Source organism: Somniosus microcephalus, chromosome 8 (assembly GCF_052327205.1).
Source record: "Somniosus microcephalus isolate GS21.2 chromosome 8, FLI_Smic_1.0, whole genome shotgun sequence".
NCBI classification, from domain to species: domain Eukaryota; kingdom Metazoa; phylum Chordata; class Chondrichthyes; order Squaliformes; family Somniosidae; genus Somniosus; species Somniosus microcephalus.
In genome coordinates, this window is record NC_140994.1 from 59,544,003 (window position 1) to 59,567,696 (window position 23,694).

At 43.8% G+C, this 23,694-nt stretch overlaps 1 protein-coding gene across 7 annotated transcripts in view; it reads left to right on the forward strand.

Annotated features, from left to right (window-relative positions):
- Nucleotides 1-23,694, forward strand: part of blnk (B cell linker) — a 260,778-nt gene that overhangs the window by 160,623 nt on the left and 76,461 nt on the right. For 4 of the 7 annotated variants that reach the window (XM_085994752.1, XM_085994750.1, XM_085994754.1 and 1 more), the window contains 4 exons: nucleotides 1,878-1,943; nucleotides 4,772-4,828; nucleotides 7,974-8,020; nucleotides 10,315-10,361. In XM_085994752.1, the coding sequence (XP_085850878.1) occupies nucleotides 1,878-1,943; nucleotides 4,772-4,828; nucleotides 7,974-8,020; nucleotides 10,315-10,361 (217 nt within the window). The remainder of the gene's footprint in view (nucleotides 1-1,877; nucleotides 1,944-4,771; nucleotides 4,829-7,973; nucleotides 8,021-10,314; nucleotides 10,362-23,694) is intronic. The other 3 variants (XM_085994751.1, XM_085994756.1, XM_085994755.1) reach the window with 1 other exon arrangement.

Sequence of the window (23,694 nt, forward strand, 5' to 3'; positions counted from 1 at the left end):
ACTGCTCTTCCACAGCACCCAGCCTACTTCCCCAAATCCCTCTGCTCTTCCACAGCACTCAGCCTACTTCCCCAAATCCCTCTGCTCTTCCACAGCACCCAGCCTACTTCCCCAAATCCCTCTGCTCTTCCACAGCACCCAGCCTACTTCCCCAAATCCCTCTGCTCTTCCACAGCACCCAGCCTACTTCCCCAAATCCCTCTGCTCTTCCACAGCACCCAGCCTACTTCCCCAAATCCCTCTGCTCTTCCACAGCACCCAGCCTACTTCCCCAAATCCCTCTGCTCTTCCACAGCACCCAGCCTACTTCCCCAAATCCCACTGCTCTTCCACAGCACCCAGCCTACTTCCCCAAATCCCTCTGCTCTTCCACAGCACCCAGCCTACTTCCATTCAGAGTACAATTACTGCTGTTGTTTTTACCAAAATGTATCACCTCACACTCACTGAAAAATTTCTACTCTTAATTGCCAATTAGGAAATTAAATAATTAACAAATATGACCTCTTTTTAAAGAACAACTAATAAAACCCAAATCACAAGGAACAAAAGAAATTTATCAAATTAATTCAGAATATTATTACCCATGTTACTCTACAATGCACTCTAGTCTGAAACCATTTCTTCCTCAAGTTTGTGCACAACTAACAATTGGAGAAAGTTATATTGATTGATTGATTGACTGATTGATTGACTGACTGACTGACTGACTGACTGATTGACTGATTGATTTTGAATGATTAATAGATGGATGGATGATCGATCATCCAACCAACCTGACTGGCTGACACTGACAGCCTCCAATTCCACTGTCAAAATTGTGTTTTTTCTTTGAAAATGTTGACAAGCTTACTTGTGGGTAAAAGCATTGAGGTCAGCTTAAAAAGATGATGGTCGGCATGTGTGGAGCAGCAGAACAAGGGTGCACAGGTTCAGAGTTGTGAAGGGCAAATCTAGGAAATACATCAGGAAACATTTCTTTACATTGAGGGTCAACAACAGCTGGAATTGATTGCCAGATTGAGGCCAGCGCATTGAAATCATTCTGAATTGGGAAGATACTGGGGGCTCTTCTCGAAGGAGGAAACTAAATGGCCTGAACCAATGTTATGGAAAAATACTGCTTTTACATCGGGATTGGGTTCTGGGTTGGTTCTGTAACAAAGGCCCCTATCTTTGTAGATAAATTGTCAGCTTGATGAGGACTTTTTTTTCCACTTGGTTCTTCCATAACATTTCAGGTATTTGGAAGTAATAATTTAGTATTAAAGTTTGCAACCTGTTTTTTTTTTTAGAAAATGCCTTTTCAAATTTTAACTGATTCACTGCATTTCTTATATTTCTTCCCTCCTTTCTTCTTTCTGATGGCATTGACTCTGTCTGGGTTACAGTTCCACAAGCAGTAGCAGCCTTTGGCACTCCACCCAAGTACCCATTCTTTAGTCATGGTCAGAAGGCTACTGAACCATGGAGGACATGACAACAGAATCCAAATCTATTCTGTCCCAACATCTACGGTTTCCAAAAGATACCACTTGGTCGTGATGAGGAGCAGGAACCATGGCTCATTTTTATTTCCCCACCCTCCATTAGGCATGCTGATTCCAATTGTAGTATTCCAGCTCCTTCCCTAGCTGAGGTCAGATAACTTAGATTAACTAATTAATCCTGTGCCCTGTTGGGCAGTATGGCTGAGTGCTGCACTGATCAGTATCATCAGCGGCTGTGCTTTAGAGAGCATTTTTCCCCTTTCACTGAACTGCCTCTGTATAAATATTACAGCGCTAATATGTTATATGGCCTCCTTCTGTGCTGTACGATTCTGTGATTACATGGTGCTATTCTAATGGGTTATTTCTTTTATTTATTTTTCACAGGCAAATTCAAAAGATAGTTCATGACATCAAAAAGAACGATGGTGGGATAATCGGCAAGTTTAAAAAGTAAGTTTATATTTAATCCTAGGTAATCATAGCACTCATAAACTTATCTGCAGATCAGATTTCTGCTCTAGTTCGTTGTTCAGATCATGAAGTAACTGTAACTTCAGAATGTTTCTTTTTGTTAAAAGAAAGCTTGCTGAACAACCTTCCTTATTTCAGTTTGGTCTCTCTGTAAATGTCAGAACATACTCCCCAATCACTTGGACTGCATTCAATCATGTAACAGTCAGCTGCCCCTCACAAGCGGCACAGCCCTTTTACCTTTCAACTAAATGAATCCCTGTTCAATACAATAACAGTTCTAAAACAATGCCATTTAATGGAGTTATGACCTTTGTGATGAAGAAAGCAGATTTATAAAGTAAAATTGCAAATTATTTCATATGCTAAATATTTGCTGTCAGTTTATTTATTACTGTTTTACTGTACTGTGCATCCCTCCAACTCTGGCCTCTTGTGTATCCCTGACTTCCTTCACCCCACCATTGGCGGCCGTGCCTCCAGCTGTCTAGGACCTAAGCTAAAGAATTCCCTCCCTAAAGCTCTTCGCCCCTCTATTTCTCTCTCCTCCTTTAAGATGCTCCTTAAAACCTACTTCTTTGACCACGTTTTGGTCACCTGTCCTAATATCTCCTTCTTTGGCTCAGTGTTTATTTTTTGTCTAATCATTCTCCTGTGAAGGGCCTTAGGATGTTTTACATAGAAACATAGAAACATAGAAGATAGGCTACGTTAAAGACGCATAGAAATGCAAGTTGTGCTTGTATATACATTGCATTATCCATTAGGAATGTAGTATTTTTTTATATAGTCAATTTTTGAAAGTGAAACTGTTTAGTGTAGGTCAGAGCATGTATCACGTGTTTACTGTATACCTGCTGCATTCATGTATTTTGTAGTACTGTATGTAGTTTCAGGGAAAAACATGTTGAAAAATGCATTTCTTTGCAATAGCTAAGAAGCTCTTACATTCTCAAAGGGCTGTGTTATAATTCCTACCATGTTTGTATGATTGTTGCTGTGTTGTATAATTGCTATTTTGTTTTATTATGGTTACAGCTTGTTGAACAGATGCAATTCTTTTTGAAGATCACTGTTTCTGATATTATGGAGTCAATTTCCTTCCCCTCCTCTGATTTAAATCCAAGTGATCCAGAGTGCACCCGAAATAGGCTGCCCTGTTTGAACCCAAACCCAACCGTCTTTCTGGATTCCAGTCGTTATCGTGCCCTGCATGTGTTCCTCGTGCAGGAACATCCCTTGAAATTGGCTTGTGCCCAGGATTAGGGCAGGACATGGGACGGCTGCTGCAGTGCTGAGAAGGCCGCAGCAGCAGTAATGGCCACTGGCTTTGAGACCTTCTGGCTGTTAACCAAAAACAGCAGCCAGATGGTGTGTCCAGCCTGTCTGATCCTCATTGCTGGCTCTGATATGACATACCTAGATGTTTATAGGTGGGAGGAAGATACTTGCAGCCTCTTCACAGATTCTCCATTCTGAGGTGCTGGACACAGTTTCTAAGACCCACTTTCACCAAGCTGTATAACATTTGGGCCTCTTGCAGGCAGAGACCCAGGAAAATGAGAGAGTGTTTTGACATCACTCCCACCTCACCAGTATTGTAGTTGAATGTTTCAGTTGGAAGCACTCCACTCATGGCTGGGAAACCCCCAGAAGTGTGCAACAGGGGCGGAGACTTACTTGGCACAACAGATCTCTGCCCTTTTTTCTATTGTTTTGTGCCTAGGAATTATACATGTGGGTACCTCACCCAAGCAGCTGTTGTTCGTGTGTGAGCCTTGATGGTGAGTGTTTCCATGCTGTTCAGTCATGGGGGGCATCATGGCCAGGTCAAATCCTATCGTCGCCCAACATCCGCACATCTGCACTTCCAGAAGGATAACAATCGGGAGAGGAAAACTTGGCTGTATTTTTTGTTCTTCCCTACTCCAGGAGCACTGACGCCAATACAGCACAAATTGGATATTGAACCTGGGACCTTCTTGATCATTATGGGTCAGCTACTCACTGGATAAACTCACCAAGCCACTGGGGAATGCTTCTAAATAATGCAGATGACTTTATAAATGTGGAGAATTTGACACCTGCCGAATTATGTAATTGTGTTCTTCTCCCTAGGAACTGTGAGTTGTGCAGATATATGGGAATTATGAATCTGGTGGAATCTACCTTTTCTGGTGTGGGGAGGTTTGATGGAAATACTAAAAAAAAAATTATCATGGACATACAAAGCTCAACTACCGTAACTGATTATCAGTGTCATCGGATTTACAAATAGCAAAGGATTTTTATTTCTATATAACTAAACCAATGATAATATAATCTGTTTATCATTATTTTTCTCTAGCCTCAATTGCTTGTTCTTGTTGTGAAATCTAGCCCTGGTGATTGAGGACATCATTTTGAAAGATGAAAATGTTACGTTTGACCTCTCGGGTCTTAATCCTTTAATTCCTTTTATATAGTATGCACCTCATGCAAATTTCACCCAAATGAGTTTTGTTTGTTCCAATCCGGCTAATTTGAGAATTGCATTATGATTCTTTTTTTTTAATGATTATATGCAGCTTATTTCCATTTCTTGCTGAAGGTTTGGGGAAAGTTAACTGAATATTAAGAATGCTTCTAATGGGTGATTCGGTGAGAGCAGACGATTTTCTTAATGGTTAGTTAATCTTCCCTAAATCTGACAAAACCACATCCTGATTATTACGTGGAACATGTATTCCTATTTAAGTTGTGTTTTGGGGTTATGCTAATAAAACGCTCATTTGCTAAGCTGTGAGCCTTTCCTCTCTAACTCATAGGTTCCAAAATGAACAAGTGGCCCTGATGCGCAAAACTGGGAAAAATACATGGGATCGGTATGAGTGAACAAAGAAAGCCTGTTTTCTCTCTTCAGTGTGCTATTGAGCTTGTGTGTTACAGTATCCAGGACGTTTTTTATAGCTGTGTATATAACAGACAACATTTAATCTGCTTGTTTGTCTTTAACGTTATTGGTACTAATGCATATTGTAGAATATGGAATAATCACAACAGTTAAGTATCTTGGGGCCTATAATTTCTCATACCAATATGTTCAAAATAGTGTCAATTTGTAAATTTGGGAACAAAGCAAAAGATTTATACAGCACTCCATCTAAATATAGCAAAGTATCATATTTCCTTGAGTATAGGTTTTCATTGCGTTTTTATTAAAATAGACTATTGCTAATAAGAAGGATCAAAACTATACATAATTTGATATTTTAGGGTCAAAATTTGATATTTTAGGGTCAAACATAAGTAAGAGATTGAGTTTTATAGTTAAGTAGGTTGTACATTTTAGAAATAAGAGTTGTATATATATTTTATTTGTTTTTGGTTCCCCAGCACTAGTTCCTTCTGTCATACTTTGTCCTACAGCTAGGAGGATGGTACTCTCTGAAGCACAAATATATACATTGTGGTATCATTGCCACTTCCTCATTGGTGAACTGCAGGTGCACTTTTGCAAGATGGGAAATGACCCTTTTAACTATTCTTTCCTCTCTGAGGTAGAGTGCTTTGCTGGTGCGTAGTTGTCCATCCAGGGATGAAACCAAAACTGGTCATTCCATATATTAGTTGGTGTTCAGATTTGAATTCTCTTCAGAGCTCTATTGTTGTACGGCAACAACCTTAAAAGAAAATGTAATGTATGACTAGTTATTTGCAAGCCCTGCTTTTAAGAATGGAGGTTGGTGGCAGTGCTATTTTAAGATGAGGTAAAATTAAAATAAAAAAAACTGTGCTGGAAATCTTAAAAACAGAAAATGTTGGAACTACACAGAGGTTAGTCAGTGTATGTAAAGAGAAAAGGTTATGATATGAGCTGCTTTACATTTAGCCTGAGCAAGCCAGGTTAATAGCAAGGCAAGCTATTCAAGGAAATGTGGTACTTTCGGACAGGCTCTTTGGAGTTCGATAAAATGCTGGTTCTATGAGACTGTCGTAATACATATTAAGTGAAAAGAACACTCGTTCTCCCTATTTTCCCAAAGGTTGAGACCAAAATCTTTTGCTGCAGTTCATGAGATCACTCATGATAATGATTGCAAATTTCTAGGTGTTTTTGGCTCTTAAAGTTGAGTGATCATTCCTTTGTACAATCAGAAAAAACTAACCCTGGAGAGCCTAACAATGCTGTTATATTCAGAGTTAATACAGCAGCTAAATATTTACCAAAAATTGACCACTTTATATATTTTATTGCCAATAGTGGGTGGGTGTACTGTTATAGACACAAGAACAAGCCATGGCGGTATTCTGTTCTGGTTTAATGCACTGAGACCTCTGCTAAAACGAAACACGAGAATTTAATTCTAGATTATTATAATATGTTAGTAGAACAAGAACATTTTGGTTAGCAACAACCATTCACTTGGTTTCGGGCTTGTGATAGCCAGTTTTCCTGGCTAGTTCCTTTAATGGACAATGCTATATTATTTGCTGAGGAATAGTTCTTAAAGCTGTAGCACAATTCTAAAAGTTTTATCTATTTAGATTTGTTCAAGATACTCTTACAATAAGACATGTCAGCCAAATAGTTTGCAGCATTACTAAAGATAGCAAGTTTACAAAATAAATTAACATTATTTACTAGGTACTGTACTAGTATAGGTCACATTATACAAATTCATCTTCTTGGTAACATTCTAAAATTAGGTTAGCCTTGGCTCAGTGGGAGCACTCTGCCTCTGAGACCGAAGGTTGTGGGTTCAAGCCCCACTCCAGAGACTTCAGCACATAATCTTGGCTGACACTTTAGTGCAGTATTTCAATACTGAGGGAGTGCTACACTGTCCGAGGTGATGTCTTTTGGATGACACGTTAAAACGAGGTCCCATCTGCCCTCTCAGGTGGACGTAAAACATCCCACTGTACCATTCGAAGAAGAGCTGGGGAGTTCTCCCAGTGTCCTGGCCAATATTTATTCCTCAACCAACCCACTGAAACAGTTTAATTGGTCATTTATCTCTTTGCTGTTTGTGGGACTTTGTTGTGTGCAAATTGGCTGCCACGTTTTCCTACATTATAACAGTGACTACACTTCAAATCTATTTTATTGGCTGTGAAGCGCTTTAGGACATCCGCTGCCATATTTACTGGGACCTTCCACTGGGTGGCCCATATGTCTGCCTGCTAGAGCCACATTACTGTTTGAAAATCAGGATCCTATAACGTAAAAAGGACCCTGATGCAATTTAGAGGGACAGCTGGACAGAAAATGTGCATTGCCTGCTGTACTCAGTTGAACCGGATGATGAAGTGGAAGAGGCCCCTAAAAATGTACGGACAGAATTATTTTTGTGTGGTTAGGCGGAGCAGGTGTTGTCTTCCAGGTTCCACAAGACTAATGTGGGCTGCTGGCAACCTGGGCTTCTTGCTCCCCATTAACCTCCCCCCCCCCTTCCCCCCCATCATCTTCCTGGACCTACTTTTCTCCCTATGTGCCTTCTTTCTATCTGCCAGCCGGGGTAGCCTCTGGGCCATCCAATATTGTGCTGGTTGGGAGTTGGCGAGCTGCAGCGGGATGCCCTTTCAGGGTGTGCATCTCGCCAGTGCCATGGTAATGGGGCCCGGCCCTCAATATGGACCAGGCCTCCGTTCGGCAGGAAGAGGCGGCCTCTCTTGCCCACTGCCCACCTGTTCCATGTCTGGAGTTAAAATCTACCCCAAATTTTCTTGAAGGCACACCAGAGATTTGTAAGGATGTGTATATAACTCTATAATATGTTACTCTAATAAAAGTGGTTCTTTTTATTTACTTACCAGCTTTTCAAAGAACTAATTTCACTGACATGAACTTTGAAAGTGAACCAAATACCATAATGCTTCTAGCATGCATGCACTAACATGGAGTAACTCTTAGCTCTGGATGAACCCCTGTGCATGTTGTACTGAAACCACTAACAATTTGAAGTTCCAGATGTTAGCATTTTGTCTTGATCACACCTGTATCCATTTTTCTTTTAATATTTGCAGATTCACAAAACATGCGCCACCCACCGTTCCTCAGAGAGATTACACAGGTAAAGTTGTGTATGAAGCACATTGCTATAAATTAAAACAGATAGAGGATATGTTTTCATATATGGCTGGATGAGCGGGAACATACAAAGTATCTAGTTAACAGAGAACGGTAGACAGTTAACTACTTTAGCTTTGTCCGGGTAAATTCCAGAAACCTTCAAGACCAATGTCTGTAGGCATGGTAAGAATACCTGCCTGGATATGTATCACAACTCTCAAGATCAGGGAATGTTAGGAATGAGATTTATGATTTTTTTAAAGATTAGACTGATTGAAACTCATTAAAATATAAGTCAGTTTCATTGCAAGTGAGTGACACTTGGCAGGTCCAGATGAATACACAAATGCACAACATCATTCAGAAATTCAGTATCGCCCCGTTTGGGGGCGGTAAGCTTTGAAAGCTGGGAAACTTAGCGCCAGGTGCTAATGATTTCCAGCTTTCAGGAAATTGGGGTTAGTGCTTCAGGAAGGAAGTGGAGTGCTAAATCAAGTGCTCCACTGCCTTCCTGGAGCGCTAAAGGACGCAGGTGGGGCGGTAGGTATGCAGGGCTGCACAAGGCGCCAGGCAGCGCTTCCGCTATCCAAGGCTCCTTCCCTCCCTTAAAGGGAAGGGCCATCGTTGCAGGCTCTGCATCGGGACCAGTCAGCTGGTCCCCGACGGAGGCCGCGAATCGGCTTGATCAGCCCCATGCACTTCAGCAGAGGGCCAGGCTGATCGATTGAGGCCCAGAAGAAGGAAAAAAAATTGACCCACATAATTTAAAAAGTTTAGGCACTTACCTCAGCAACCTCCCCTTTAACTTTCACCCCCGAAGCGCCCGGCCTCCCGATCAATGCCTCCTGCAGCTGCCGGTGCTGTCACCCGGCGATGCTACAAGGGGGCAAAACCGAAGTTCGTGACCGGGGCGATGCACACGGCGATGATGTCACGATCTCTGAGCGAAGGAGATCGGAGCGCAACGCCATACTGCCGCTGCAAACTTCCCGCTGAGTTTAGCGGGAGGCGATATTGTCACCGCACCCGGGTGGTAAGTGGTTAGCGCCCCATTATCGCCCCCCCGGTGGCGCTAACAGGAGGCGCAAAGATAACCAATTTCTCCCCCAAAGAGTGATCATCCAACCTAAAAGTGCAAAACATCTTCACTTGCTTTTGGAAGAATGTTGGCTGATTTGCAATGGATTCTACTTCCTGGTGAGTTTATTGTGAGCAGAATTCAATGTTAAAGTTTTTCAATTCAAACTAAATGCAGTTTAGCTGTTTGACTGCAAATGAAACTGCAGATTTCCAAATATATTAAAATTTGGTAAACAGCTGTAAAACATGTGTGCAAGTTTTTACTGTGGAGTATTATAAAATATGATTAAAGAAACCTCCTTGCTATATTCAGCATAAAGTTATCTTGGTATACCACATGTTATTTTGGAATAGAAGTCATCCATAAGAATGAAAAGATTGATGTGTTGATCAAAAACCAGGCCATGTAATAATATTACAACACACTCTCTAAGCCTAAAGAAATTGGCACAGAAATTGCATATGCCCATGATCCCGGCAGTTATTACAGGGAGGGTACTAGGCCCGCCCTGAAAAAACTTTACAGTTCCTCTAGGACCCCCTTTGTAATCAATAAAATAAATATTGATTCAAGCCTTCATACTTCAGAGGTCCATGCTATGATCCTGGCCTGGATCTCCAAGTGGTGCCCATTTCTACCTATTGACTGGCCACTGCACCTGGTCTCATGATGCACACTACTGCCGATTGTATTCTGGGTCCCTCCCTCTGAGGACCAAGCAAGTGAAAACTCCTGTTTGAAGTCCCCACAGCTGGCTCTGCCCCCTCCTGCATCTCTAGCTTATAATGCGCAATGTGGAAGCTTCACCTCTTACAAGCCCAGTGGGAAGTCCCATACAAGCAGAAGTGAACCGGAAAGGTCAAGAATGTTCAACCCGATCATACTTTATTTAATTACTTATTACTGCGCAAGGGCCAATCAGCTACACTTTGCCTTTATTTGTAATTCAGATGGTTAAAAATGGAACTTTCTGACCACTGATTTTCCTTTTCTCAGTGGATCATCAAAAAAAATGAAAGGGTAACCCCACTCGAAGTACCTTCTCCAAAATCCAAATCTTAGCTCCTAAATCTTGCCAGTGATTGTTTTATTTCACAAGTCATTCCAAATTAAGTTACATAAACATTAATTTATGTATATTTTTGTATACACACTCCTTAAATTAGATGATAACCCACTCAGTTCTCCATTCTTTTTCCTGTTCTTTTAATTAGAAGGTGCTGAAGGACCTGAGGGTGGACGATGGTCTGACAATGAATTTGTAAGTGTTTAAAAGTGTTTGATTGAAATGTTGTTGATGCTATAATACAACACTTCTACTGAGAGCTTTTCTAATGTTGCAATGATTGTAGTAGGGGATCTGTTTAAATAAGAGATTATTTTGTTTCAACTATTCCTTCAATGAGACTTTTCTTGATTCTAAATTTATTTTTAAAATGATGGTGTTTTTACAGTTTTTTAAAACTCAATGCCCCCTACTGTTGCCAGATAGTAAGGCTGTATGGGGTCTGTGGCTTCTCAACATGCTGAAGAAAACCACAACTGGATCAATGTTAATAGTTAAAAATACATGATCCAAATTTTACTTGCTACCAGTTTGGTCGCTGCTAAGAAAATACAGCCAAAAAAAGGACCATGTCAATCTTTAGCAAACTTCTATGTTCAGTTTAATGGCTTTTATTAAACGCCTTGTACAATCTGAGGGTAAACATTAACAAGGTAACGTATAAACTTACATGCCCCAGAGCAGTTTTCTGGAATGCAGACAAATTCTTGATATTTAGAAATGCCCTCTAAAATGATTTAATGTCACCAAGTGTCTGATTACAAATGAGACTGGGCTAAATACATGAATGTCGCGAATAGAACCCATCAGGTTAGGAATGGAATACTGTACAGTGAATATCCATATATCCATATTTGCGGTCTTTGCATTGGAGTTGAATTTTTCTCCTGTAAATCTGCATGGTAACTATGCAGTAGGTTTCAAATAACAAAGCATGCTTCACTGATACTAAAGTGTTGAAGTCCCATTTTACATTGCTTGCTTTATGTAATTAGTCTGATTTTGGCCACGTACTCTTCTCACTTATGGTTAACTGGACCAGTTTTGTTTTACTGCTATGAACCACGGAAAAACAATATTGGCTTTACAAGAATCAATAGCCAAGAAGGCTATGTAACATTGTGTTCTGTGCTTTTGGTAAAAGGTACTCTTTGAAAACATTCCTACAAAAGGTTGTAATGTAATAAACAATTAAAATACTTCACCAATAAATAGCTCTGTCTCATCTACACATTAACTCAAGGCATGATGTCATGGTTATTGTATTACTAGATTATACTGTTGAAAGCGGATAAGAAATGAAGAGCGGTAGATAAAATACTTCAATAAATAGCATCGTCTCATTCTACACATTAACTCAAGGCACGATGTCATGTTTATTGTATTACTAGATTTTATTGTTGAAAGCAGATAAGAAATTAATAGTGGTATATTTACATTGGCCTTTTGTTAAATAAGATTACCTACACAGTTTATTACAGACAAATAATGGGCCGGATTTTCCGATCGGAGACTTCCTGTGTGCGGATGCCTCCAATCGGGGAAAATCTACGCACTTACCTGCTGGCTCCGTAGGTCCCGAGACTTCCGATCCTGGGCCTCTCCTGGTCTGCGCGAGTAGAGGCCCAGGTATCCCAGGGGCACATGCAGTTCACAAGTGTTCCTGGGCTCACAAGGGGCATGGGGAACCAATCAAAGAAGGGAATCCCCCTTCATACTTTTGACAGGTCTCTATGCATAGATCTGTCAAAAGTATGAATGGGGAATCACTTAAAAAAGTTAAACATTAAATATTTTTTTTAAATCACGTATTTAAAATTAGTTAAAATTATTTTTAATTAAATATTTTAAATAAAAATCTAATTCTTTGAAAAAAATAATTAAAGTTTTTTACGGGGCTAAAAATAAACTTACCTTTATTAAAAGTATTTTTAAATTATAAATGAGTGGGGAAATTTTTTTTTTTTTTTAAGCTCTTATGCTGTAAGATTTTTAAAGGTTTTCAGCGGGTGGCGGTTCTGCAGAAAGCGGAACTCCCTGCCCGCGGAGGCCTTTCTCCAGGGCAGGCGGATCATCTGTCAAGAGGATTCTTGACAGATTGGAAGTGCTGGGTTTTAGCGCATGCACATCGCATGCCTGAAACCGGCACTTGTGAGGCCCCTACAGGTGCGTACACACCCGTGGGGGTCGGAATATCCAGCCCAATAATTAAACATGATACTAACAAATATGGCATAAATTCAGCGCAAGTTTTTTTCACAATTATGGATAAAATCTTAGCCTTGGCACTGGGTATGCTAACTTGGCTGTAGAAGAACTAGATTGCTAGTGAATATTGGATATTCTATAGTGAACAGTGGAATGGAAATGTGACCACAAGTAAGGAAGATCTAATTTCTCAAAGGGACGTTGAGTAGAGTAATAGTTATTCCATTGTGTGTCATTGCATGTGCGGTATTGTGTTTCTACATTTTCTTTTATATCTTCTTGGGATGTGGGCAACGCTGGCAAGGTTGCATTTATTGCCCATCCCAATTCTCCCTGAGAAGGTGGTGGTCAGCCTTCTCTTTGAACCGCTCCTGTCCTTGTGGTCATGGTTTTCCCACAATGGTGTTAGATTGGAGATTCTAGGATTCTGGCACAGCAACAATAATGGAATGACAAGCAGTAAGAAAAAATGATATTTTAAAATTTACATTCGACATCATTCATGAAAGTTGATGAACACTTCCTTTCATGTTGATTACACTGTAATTAGGGCTGTAAATTGGACTTTAAACTGAAAAGGGGGAGGGGTCAGGTGAGGGGAAATTTAGAAATCTAAAGAGAAAAGTCTAGGCAATGGAGTAGTGTAGCAATTTGGGTAAAGATAAGCAGATTGTGACAGGAAGGGACAGAGAGTTTAACTAATAGTGGATCAGTGAATAAGGTGAAAGCAGGAAATAATGGTAAAAAGTTAAAATTAAAGGCTTTTTATCTGAATGCATGAAGCATTCGGAACAAGATAGACAAATTAGTGGCACAAATAGAGATAAACGGGTTTGATCTAATAGCCATTACAGAGATGTGGTTGCAAGGTGACCAAGGTTGGGAACTAAATTATCCAGGGTACTTTTACATTTTGAAAAGACAGGCAGAATGGAAAAGGGGGGCAGTAGCCCTGATAATAAAGGATGACATATGGACAGTAGTAAGAAAGATCTTGGCTCGGAAGGTCAGGAAGTATAATTAGTATGGCTTGAGATAAGAAATAACAAGGGGCAGAAAACACTGGTGGGAGTAGTTTATAGGCCCCCTAAAAGTAGCTATACCATTGAACAGAGTATTAATCAAGAAATAATAGGAGCTTGTAACAAAGGTAATGCAATAATCGTGGGGGACTTTAATCTTCATATAGAGTGGTAAAATCAAATTGGCAAAGGTGGATGAGTTCAAGATAGTTTCATAGAATACATCATGGAATCAACCAGAGAACAGGCTATTTTAGATCTTGTATTGTGTAATGAGACAGGGTTAATTAGTAATCTCATAGTAAAGGATCCACTGGGAAAGAGTGATCATAATATGATAGAATTTCACGTTGAGTTTGAGAGTGACATGCTTAAATCTGAAACTAGACTCTTAAACTTAAATTAAGCCAATGACATAGGTTTGAGGGGCAAGTTGGCTAAGGTAGATTGGGAAATTAGATTAAAAGGTATAACGGTAGATAAGCAGTTGGAAACATTTAAAGAAATATTCCAAAATTCTCAACAAATTTACATTCCATTGAGAAATAAATACACCATGGGAAAAGTGATCCATCCGTGGTTAACTAAGGAAGTTAAGGATAGTGTTCGATTAAAAGAAGGGGCTTATAATGTGAAGAATAGTAGTAAACCTGAGGATTGGGAAAGCTTTAAAAATCAGCAAAGGATGACCAAAAAATTGATCAGGGAGAAAATAGAATGAGAGTAAACTAGCAAAAAATATAAAAACAGATTGTAAGAGCTTCAACAAGTATGTAAACAGGAAGAGAGTAGCAACAGTAAGCATTGGTCCCTTAGAGGCTGAGACAAGTGAAATTTTAATGGGGAATAAGGAAATGGCAGAGACTTTAAACAAATATTTTGTATCTGTCTTCAGAGTAGAAGACACAAAAAGCATACCAAAAATAGTGGGGAACCAAGGGGCTAATAAGGGTGAGGAACGTAAAGTAATTAAGATCAGTAGAGGAAAAAGTACCTGAGAAACTAATGGGACTAAAAGCTGACAAATCCCCTGGACATGATGGCTTACATCCTCGGGTTCTAAAAGAGGTGGCTGCAGAGATAGTGGATGCATTGGTTGTGATCTTCCAAACTTCCCTAGATTCTAGAATGGTCCCAGTGAATTGGAAGGTAGCAAATGTAACCTCACCATTCAAGAAAGGAGGGAGAGAGAAAACAGGGAACTACAGGCCAGATAGCCTGACATCAGTCATCGGGAAATCCATTATTAAGGAAGTGGTAACAGGGCACTTAGAAAATCATAATTTGATTAAGCAGAGTCAACATGATTTTATGAAAGTTTTTTGAGGATGTAACTAGCAGGGTAGATAAATAGGAACCAGTATATTTGGATTTCCAAAAGGCATTTGATAAGGTGCCACATAAAAGGTTGCTATGTAAGATAAGGGCTCATGGGGTTGCAGTGTAATATATTAGCATGGATAGAGGATTGGTTAATGGACAGAAAACAGAGAGTAGGGATAAATGGGTCATTTTCCGGTTGGCAGGCTGTTACTAGTGGGGTGCTGCAGGGATCAGTGCTTGGGTCTCATCTATTTACAATCTATATTAATTACTTAGATGAGGGGACCAAGTGTAATGTATCAAATTTTGCTGATGATACAAAGCTAGGTGGGAAGGTAAGCTGTGAGGAGGACACAAAGAGCCTGCAAAGGGATATAGACAGGATAAGTGAGTGGGCAATAAGTTGGCAGATGCAGTATAATGTGGGGAAATGTGCAGTTATTCACTTTGGTAGGAAGAATAGAAAATCAGAATATTATTTAAAAAGTGACAAACTATTAAATGTTGGTATAAGAGCAAAATACTGCAGATGCTGGAAATCTGAAATAAAAACACAAAATGCTGGAAATACTCAGCAGCTCAGGCAGCATCTGTGGAGAGAGAAACAGAGTTAATGTTTCAGGTCGATGACCTTTTGTCAGAACTGGAAATAGTTAGAGATGTACCAGGTTTTAAGCAAATACAGAGACAGGGAAAGGGGTGAGGAGAGGAAAGAACAAAAGGGAATGTCTGTGATAGGATGGAAGCAGGAGAGATTAAAAGACAAAAGGGATGATGGTGTAAGGCAAAAGGAGATGGTAATGGGACAAGTAAAGAAACAAAAGATGAGTCTAGAAGAGGTGTAAATGGGAATGGCAGAATCATCAACAGCTGCCATGTGAAAAAATAGGGGCAGAGGTTATGGTCTGAAATTGTTGAACTCGATGTTGAGTCCAGAAGGCTGTAAAGTGCCTAATCGAAAGATGAGGTGCTGTTCCTCAAGCTTACATTGAGATTCATTGGAACAGTGTAAGAGGCTGAGGTCAGAGTGGGAGTGGAGTGGAGAATTAAAGTGACAGGCGACCGGAAGCTCGGGGTCATGCTTACGGACTGAACGGAGGTGTTCCACAAAGCGGTCACCAAATCTGCGTTTGGTCTCCCCAATGTATCATCCTCCGCCATTTCTGCCACCTCCAGTGTCATCCCACCACCAAACACATCTTCTCCTCCCCTCCTCTTTCAGCATTCCGAAGGGACTGCTCCCTCAGCGACAGCCTGGTCCGCTCCTCACTCCTCAATCTCCCCCAACAACTCCTCCCCTTCCCACGGCAACTTCCTGTGCAAGCGCAGGAGATGCAACACAAAAATTACAAAAAAATGTTAAGATGTCTAAAAATGTTAAGACAAATCTAAAGGCACTGTACCTGAATGCACAAAGCATTCATAATAAGGTAGATGAATTAACAGTGCAAATAGATGTAAACGGATATGATATAATTGCGATTATGGAGACATGGCTGCAGGGTGACCAAGGCTGGGAGCTGAATATCCAAGGATATTCGATATTAAGGAAGGACAGGCAAAAAGGAAAAGGAGGTGGGGAGGCATTGTTAGTAAAGGATGAAATCAGAGCAATAGTGAGAAAGGATATTGGCTCAGAAAATCATGACGTAGAATCAGCCTGGGTGGCGCTATGTAGGGGGTTTGCACAGGCGTGTTTGGTCAGTCAGCTTTGCCTCTGACTACCTTCTTGGAGCGGTTTGAATCGCTCGCCCCCTGGGTTCTGGACACCGGACTTCGATACAGGCAGCGATACAGAAAATCAAGTAGACAAGCGGTTTGGTCTAAAAGAACCAAGATTTTATTGCACTGAAAAATTATAACGATCTTACGCGAGAAAATTACTGGTACAGCACACTACAGACATAAAATGCTTATACTTAAAGGGAATGGGGAACACACGGCACAATTGAGGGAAAACAACTATATTAGCAATTCCCTTAATTCCCACCCCCTATACCTAACTAGATTAGACTATGAGGGGCCAGGACTTCATGCTCACCAATCCAAGAACTTGTTATGTTTCAAAAAACAGTTGAAGGTTTTGGGTTCACTCCTTGTGCACTCTGTGGCCTGCTGACATCACGTGGTTCCAGCACGCTGCAAGGGTGCCATCCAGGTCAAATATCCCAATATTAAAGTCTCTGCCTGGGTATTTTACCTCGCAGGACGGGCTCTTCTTCAGTTGATGTTCTTCCTTGGTTGATCCTGTTGGGTTGGATGAGCTGGACTGAGGGCCCGTTTATTCGAAGCCCCACGCAGTCTTCTTCATACAACCTGTCCTGGTTGTAATCTGGCAGCGAGTTGAGAGGCAGGAGAGAAGAGGCAAGAGAGAGAGTGGCTTCCTGATGGGCCCATAGTTATACCCCCATCGGGAGCCCTTATCTGCTCGCCAAATCAGTTCAGTCCTTTGTCTGATTTGGGTGAGCTCGTTTAAATGTTTAAAAACGTTTATAAAAATGACCTGTAGAGTGATAGTCGTTAGGTCTAAAGTAGCCTCGAAACCCTGGCCGTTGTTAAAGACAAGTTGTGAATTGCTCCCATTCAGGCTTAATGTCTCTGGTGAGCGGTTCCCGATTTAAAATGCAGAAAGCCTAATGGCTTGATGGAGCCCATTCCAACTTAATGACTGGAATGTACAGTCTTTTGTTCATTTTATCAGTCCTTACAAAGTCTTTGATTAGTTTAAAACTTGAACTCCTTGACCTGCTTGTTTTTCAGAACCTTTGTTTTAAAATCCCATTTGGCCTGGCCACGAGGTTTACCGCAGCCATTTTGGGTACCCTGGTTTTAAAATCAAGTTCATCCAGGGTCCCTTTTGATTAATAACTTCGGGGAATGTTGGAACTTTGAGAACCTTACAGTCCTCCCTGTGATACTAAAACTTGCTTGAAGTATCATACTTACTAGGTGAGCAAAATTTCTGACCCTCCATAATCAACCTTCCCCTGTATTTACCTATCTATGATCCCATGACACATGCATTTCCCATTCTTGAAAAAAACATAGTGTACATTAAGCATCCATAGATAGAATACAGTCAGTTACACACCTCCAAGTGTGGAGGGGTCCAACACCCCTGCACCACTTGGTACACACATATCTTTATTTAAAACACCATACTTCAAACATCTTTATTAAAATTAATAAAAGGAACATGCAAAAACAACCTTTAAGCATTACAACACGGCAAAACAACAATGATGCTTTAATGATACAAAACAGAACTTAAACGGGTGTATCTCCTTCCACCCGAACGTAATGTTCCTTCCAAGTCTTTTAGTTTCTAAACTCCCATATGTGACCCTTTCTCTTACACTGGATACATACTAGTTACAGCACTATCCCTAACTGACAAACCACAAGAATCTGGGAGGCCAGTCTGATCCACGACGGGTCCTCTATATTATTGAATTAAATTAAACACCCTAAACTTAACACTATATAAACTTAAAACTTAAACTACCTAAACTATATACATCTGCCGCCCGTCTCCGGGCGGCCAGCCTAATCCCTGTTTGGGCTGCGGCACACCGCTTCATGCGGCGTGGTCGCACTGACCTGCACTTCCGGTCCCTTGCAGCCTGTGGCTGCTGGCTGGGGACCTCTATCCTTTGACCTATCCCTAACTCGGGAGGCTGCCCTTTTAAACTGGGGAGCCGGTGACCATGGTTTCCTAGGCTGGGGTGTCTGAGGGGACCTTGTAGGAGGTGCTACGGGTGGGGTTTTCTTGGCGGGTGGACCTTTGGCTTGGGCCGCAGCCTTTGCTAGCGCGGTCATGGGTTTTCCACGACCGCTGGCTGGGGGTCCTCTCCCTCAGATTTCACCTCTCCCAAACTTGGCAGGTAACCTTTCGCTGCCTGCCGCTGCAGGCTGAGAGTCTCCGCCCCCAGGTTCCAAACCTGGGTCGGGGGTGAGATTCTCGCACTCGGGCTCCTCCCCATCTGAATCCCAAAAAATTGGGGGAGTGTCCTGAACGGTGGGCGGAATGGCTCCTCCCCTAACACAAGCCACAGCGCCTGCCTGTGCAGCCTGTGAGCTTGTTCCCGCTGCGGGCTGAGGATCTCTATCCTCAGACCTTGTCCCAACTGCTTGCCTCCTTGCCTCCGGTTTAAACAGTTTGCACTGGTTTATGTGAAGCCATTTAGTGCGCCGGGGCATTTTAACTGCGTATACCATGGGGCTGGCTTTATCTACAATACTGTAGGGCCCCATGTATAGCGGTTCTAAACTCCCTACTCGGGCATAGTTTCTTACCATGACCTGGTCTCCTACCTCCCACTCGTGGTTTTTACAGGGTTCGAGCAGCAATCGGTTACTCCGATGCTGCTTTCCCATGTTCCCAGCCGTCTGCTCATGGACCTGTTTTAGGCGCTCGAAGAGGTTTCGGGCAAACTTGTCCCGATTCACCTCTCGGAGCCGCCCCTCAGTGAGCACTGGGGCCAGTACATGGGTGGGGGTCCGCATAACCCTGCCAGTCATTAACTCGTACGGGGAGTACCCCGTACTTTTGGACTGGCTGGCCCGGATCCCCATGAGGACTAAGGGTAGGATTTCCGCCCATTTCTGGAGCGAGTCCACCGTCTCCTTCCTCAACCTTTCTTTTAAGGTTCTATTAATTCTTTCCACAATCCCAGACGACTGTGGATTGTGGGCCACGTGCCACTTCCCCTCGATGCCTAGCAGCATGAGGGTGTTCTGCATCACCTGGCCGGTGAAATCACTCCCTTGGTCGGACTCTACAAACTGTGGTAGTCCCCACCGTGAGAACACCTCCCGGACCAGGATCCTGGCAGTACCCAGAGCTGTGGCTGTTTTGCAGGGGAAGGCCTCTACCCATTTGGTGAACACATCCACCAGGACAAGGCAGTATTTATAGCCTCCCTGGGTGGTGGGCAGGGGCCCGATGTAGTCGACCTGTATCGACTGCCATGGTCCCTCTACCCTCCTGATGTGTCCCATGGGTACCTTCCTGTTATGGGGGTCAGGGTTATTTGCAGCGCACAAAAGACAGCTGGCGCAGAACTCGCGGACATCTTCCCGGAGTCCCGGCCACCATCCCACCTGTTCCACCCGCTGCCAGGTGGTCTCAGGCCCGGGGTGTCCTGCTCCTGGACCCTCATGGGCCAGTTGAAGGAATTCCCTCCGGTGCTGTTGTGGCACAACCCACTGTTCCTCCCTAAACAGCATACCTTCTTTAACGGAGAGGGCTGCTGCGCCATAAGGGCCTTCTACCATTTTCCCCTCAATTACTACATTGAGGATGGTTTTTAGGACAGGGTCTTGGGCTTGGACCGTCTTAAGGTCCGGGGCTAACGCTACCCCTACACTCCCTTGGGTCCCATTCCTACCTCTGACTGCTGCCACAGGCCTGGACCCATACGGGTCCCAGAAAATGTTTGTGCGGGCACCCTCCTTGGCCAGCATGTCAGCCTGCTGGTTACCCTGACTGCAGGGTTCTGTGGAGGAATGGGCCTTAACCTTGTGGATAAAAGACCTCCCCTTCCTTCCCCACTGCCGCTAGGATTTTCTCCAGCAGGGGCTTTACTGTTAGGGGGTCTCCCGTCGGCGGAGGTATATCCGCGGCGGGACCAAATGGCCAGGTACTCCGTACACGAATTGCATGTAAACATACTATCCGAGCAAATCGTGTATGGGGTAGGGAAGATTTCGGGGTGGGTGACTACGTACACCACCACAGACAGTTCAGCCTGCTGGGTGCTCATGGTGCTGGGGAGCTTGATCGCCAGGGCAATGTTCGCCGCTGGGTCGTAAACTCCACACCCCATGAGTCGCTCGCCAGCAGATACCGTGCTGGAACCGTCTACGTAAACCTCGCAGCCCGTGGGATGTATCCCGGCCCGTAAACCTACGTTCACTTCCCATACCCCTTCTATGGAACACCGATGGGTTGTTCCAGGATATACCATGTTGGCCGCGAGCTTTGGCTCGCAGAGACCCTTTACTTTTAGATCCATCTGTGAGAGGAGGAGGGTCCAGCGAGCAATGCGGGCACTGCTCACTGTCCCATCCTTAATCCTCCCATCCAGAAGCATCTGGGTGGGTGTGTGATGGGTGAGGAGGGTGATGGGAGAGGTGCCTGTGAAAATCAAAGATCTTTTCACAGCCCAATGTGTGGCCAAAAGGTGCCACTCACAGTTGGAGTAGCTCCTCTCCACATCTGTGAGTACCCTGGAAGAGTAGACTACCGGCCTTAGCCTGCCGTGCCGCTCTTGGAGCAGCACCGCACTTAGGCTATCCCCGCTAGCCACTACCTCCAGGAAAAACTCTTTCCCCCCATCTATGGCCCCTAGAGCTGGTGCGGTCTGCAAGTCTCCCTTGAGTTTAACAAACGCTGCCTGGCAACCCTCATCCCAAAGCCACTCCACTCCCTTATGTAGGAGTCGGAGCAGAGGGGCTGCTGTGGCTGCATAGTCCTCAATGAAGTCTCTGCAGTACTCCGTTAGCCCTAGAAATGACTTCATACCCCTGATTGTGTTAGGGACCGGTAACTCTTGTACCGCTTCCCTCCTAGCCTTTTCTATGGCCCTTTCTCCAGCGCGGACGGTCAGACCCAGGAATTTGACCTCCTGATGGCCGATCTGCGCTTTCTTTGGGATTACCTTGAAACCCTTTTTCCCGAGCAGCTCCAGTAGTTCGGCTAATAGTGGGCCGTGCTCCTCTCCTGAATCAGTGAACAGGAGCAGGTCATCCACGTATTGAACTAACTGTGTGGGCTGGCTAAAATCTTTTAAACTATCTGCCATACACTGGTGGAAGATACTGGGGCTATTGTGAAAGCCCTGCGGCAAGCAGTTCCATGTGTACTGTTGCCACTTAAAGGTAAAAGCAAACTTGTACTGATCCTCCCTCCTTAAAGGGATGGACCAAAACCCGTTGGAAATATCCAGCACCGTGAAAGTGGTCGCGGATGCTGGAATACTTCCTATCAGGTCGGCAACTACTGCTACCATGGGTGCACAGGCTGGGATGTTGCTGTTGAGCACCCGATAGTCCACCGTGGCCCTCCAGGAATTGTCCGGTTTTCTTACCGGCCACAATGGAGAGTTCACATGGGTGGCTATCGGTCTCAAGACTCCCTGCTGTACTAAGGAGGACATGGCTGCTTCCATGTCGGGCTCCACTTCCCTGGGGAAGTTCTACTGTTTCTGGGGTCGGGCCATGGGGTCCCCGTCTACTCTGACCTCAAACCCAGTGACCCTCCCGCAGTCGTGCTTATGTGTGGCAAACGTGGCCAGGTGGGCTAGCACGACTGCCTGGAACTCTTTTGGGACACTATCGACCATGCGCTCGAGGCTATACCCCTCTTTCGGCTTCACGGTACATAGGGTCCCCTTCCCTTCCTTCCCTGGGATAACTACTACTTCTTTTCCCGTACTCGCCCCCCAGAGGCAATGATTTCTGAGATCCATGAGGATCCCATGGCCCACAATAAAGTCGGCTCCGAGGATCCCCTTTCCACCCTCCATTTCCCACTTCATCAGGATACACGTCCGCTTGGTGCGGAGTGTTCCTAGATGAATTGAGAGCGGAATGGAAAACGACCCAGCCTGTTCCCTGCCTGTAAAACCCGACAGAGTGTATGGAACCCTGCTAGACAGAGGTGAGGTGGTGGGGTTAGCTGAGTGGACCACAGTGCACGATGCTCCTGTGTCCAACAGATAGGTCCCCTTTACCTTCTCTACCTCCATCTCCACGAGGGGTCTTTCCCATATATCATATCGGAGAGCGCACAGGTAAACAGGCTGCACGGGCTCTAGTCATTGCGGGGAGTTAGACGGGGCTGACGGAATTACAGCGCTGGTGGTGGCTGCTGCTCTCCCCTGGCCGGTCAGAAGAGACGGACCTGGGTGAGGATTGCAGAGCGAGCAGTGAGGCATAAAACCGGCAGTGAGCCTATGTGTGGAGCAAGGCCCGACCAATTCAGCAGCGGGGGAGAGAGGTAAAAAGTAATCAAAGTGTGACGTCACCAGGAACCAGGAAGCAGGTAAGTGATTGGTTGGTGAGTATTTCTCTCTTTTTTTAAACTTTAACTCTGGTTTATAGTTTCTAAGGTCTCTCTGGTATAGCGGGGACTGTTGGTAAACTGTTTAACTGTAGTGTAATTAGTGGGATTGATTGATTTAATTTAAACTCAATTAATTAAAGGGTAAGTCATGGCAGGACAGCCCGGCCCTGTGATCTGCTCCTCCTGCAATATGTGGGAACTCGGGGACACTTCCTGTGTCCCTGACAACTATGTGTGCAGGAAGTGCACCCAGCTGCAGCTACTGACAGACCGCATTGCGGCGCTGGAGCTGCGATTGGATGCATACTGGAGCGTTCACGATAGTCGGGACATCGTGAATAGAACGTTTAGGGAGTTGGACACACCACAGGTAGAGGTTGGACAGGAAGAAAGGGAATGGGTGACCAACAGGCAGAGTACAAGGCGCAGGCAGGTAGTGCAGGGGTCCCCTGTGGCCATCCCCCTCTCCAACAGATATACCACTTTGAGTACTGTTGGGGGGGATGGCTTATCAGAGGAAGGCAGCAGCAGCCAACTTCCTGGCACCAGGGGTGGCTCTGCTGCACAGAATGAGAGGAAAAAGAGTGGTAGAGCTGTAGTAATAGGGGATTCAATTGTAAGGGGAATAGATAGGCGTTTCTGCGGCCGCAAACGAGACTCCAGGATGGTGTGTTGCCTCCCTGGTGCAAGGGTCAAGGATGTCTCCGAGCGGCTACAGAACATCTTGGAAGGGGAGGGTGAACAGCCAGTTGTCGTGGTGCATATAGGCACCAACGATATAGGTAAAAAGCGGGATGAGGTCCTAAAAGCGGAATATAGGGAGTTAGAAGGTAAATTAAAAAACAGGACCTCAAAGGTAGTAATCTCAGGATTGCTACCAGTGCCACGTGCTAGTCAGAGTAGAAAT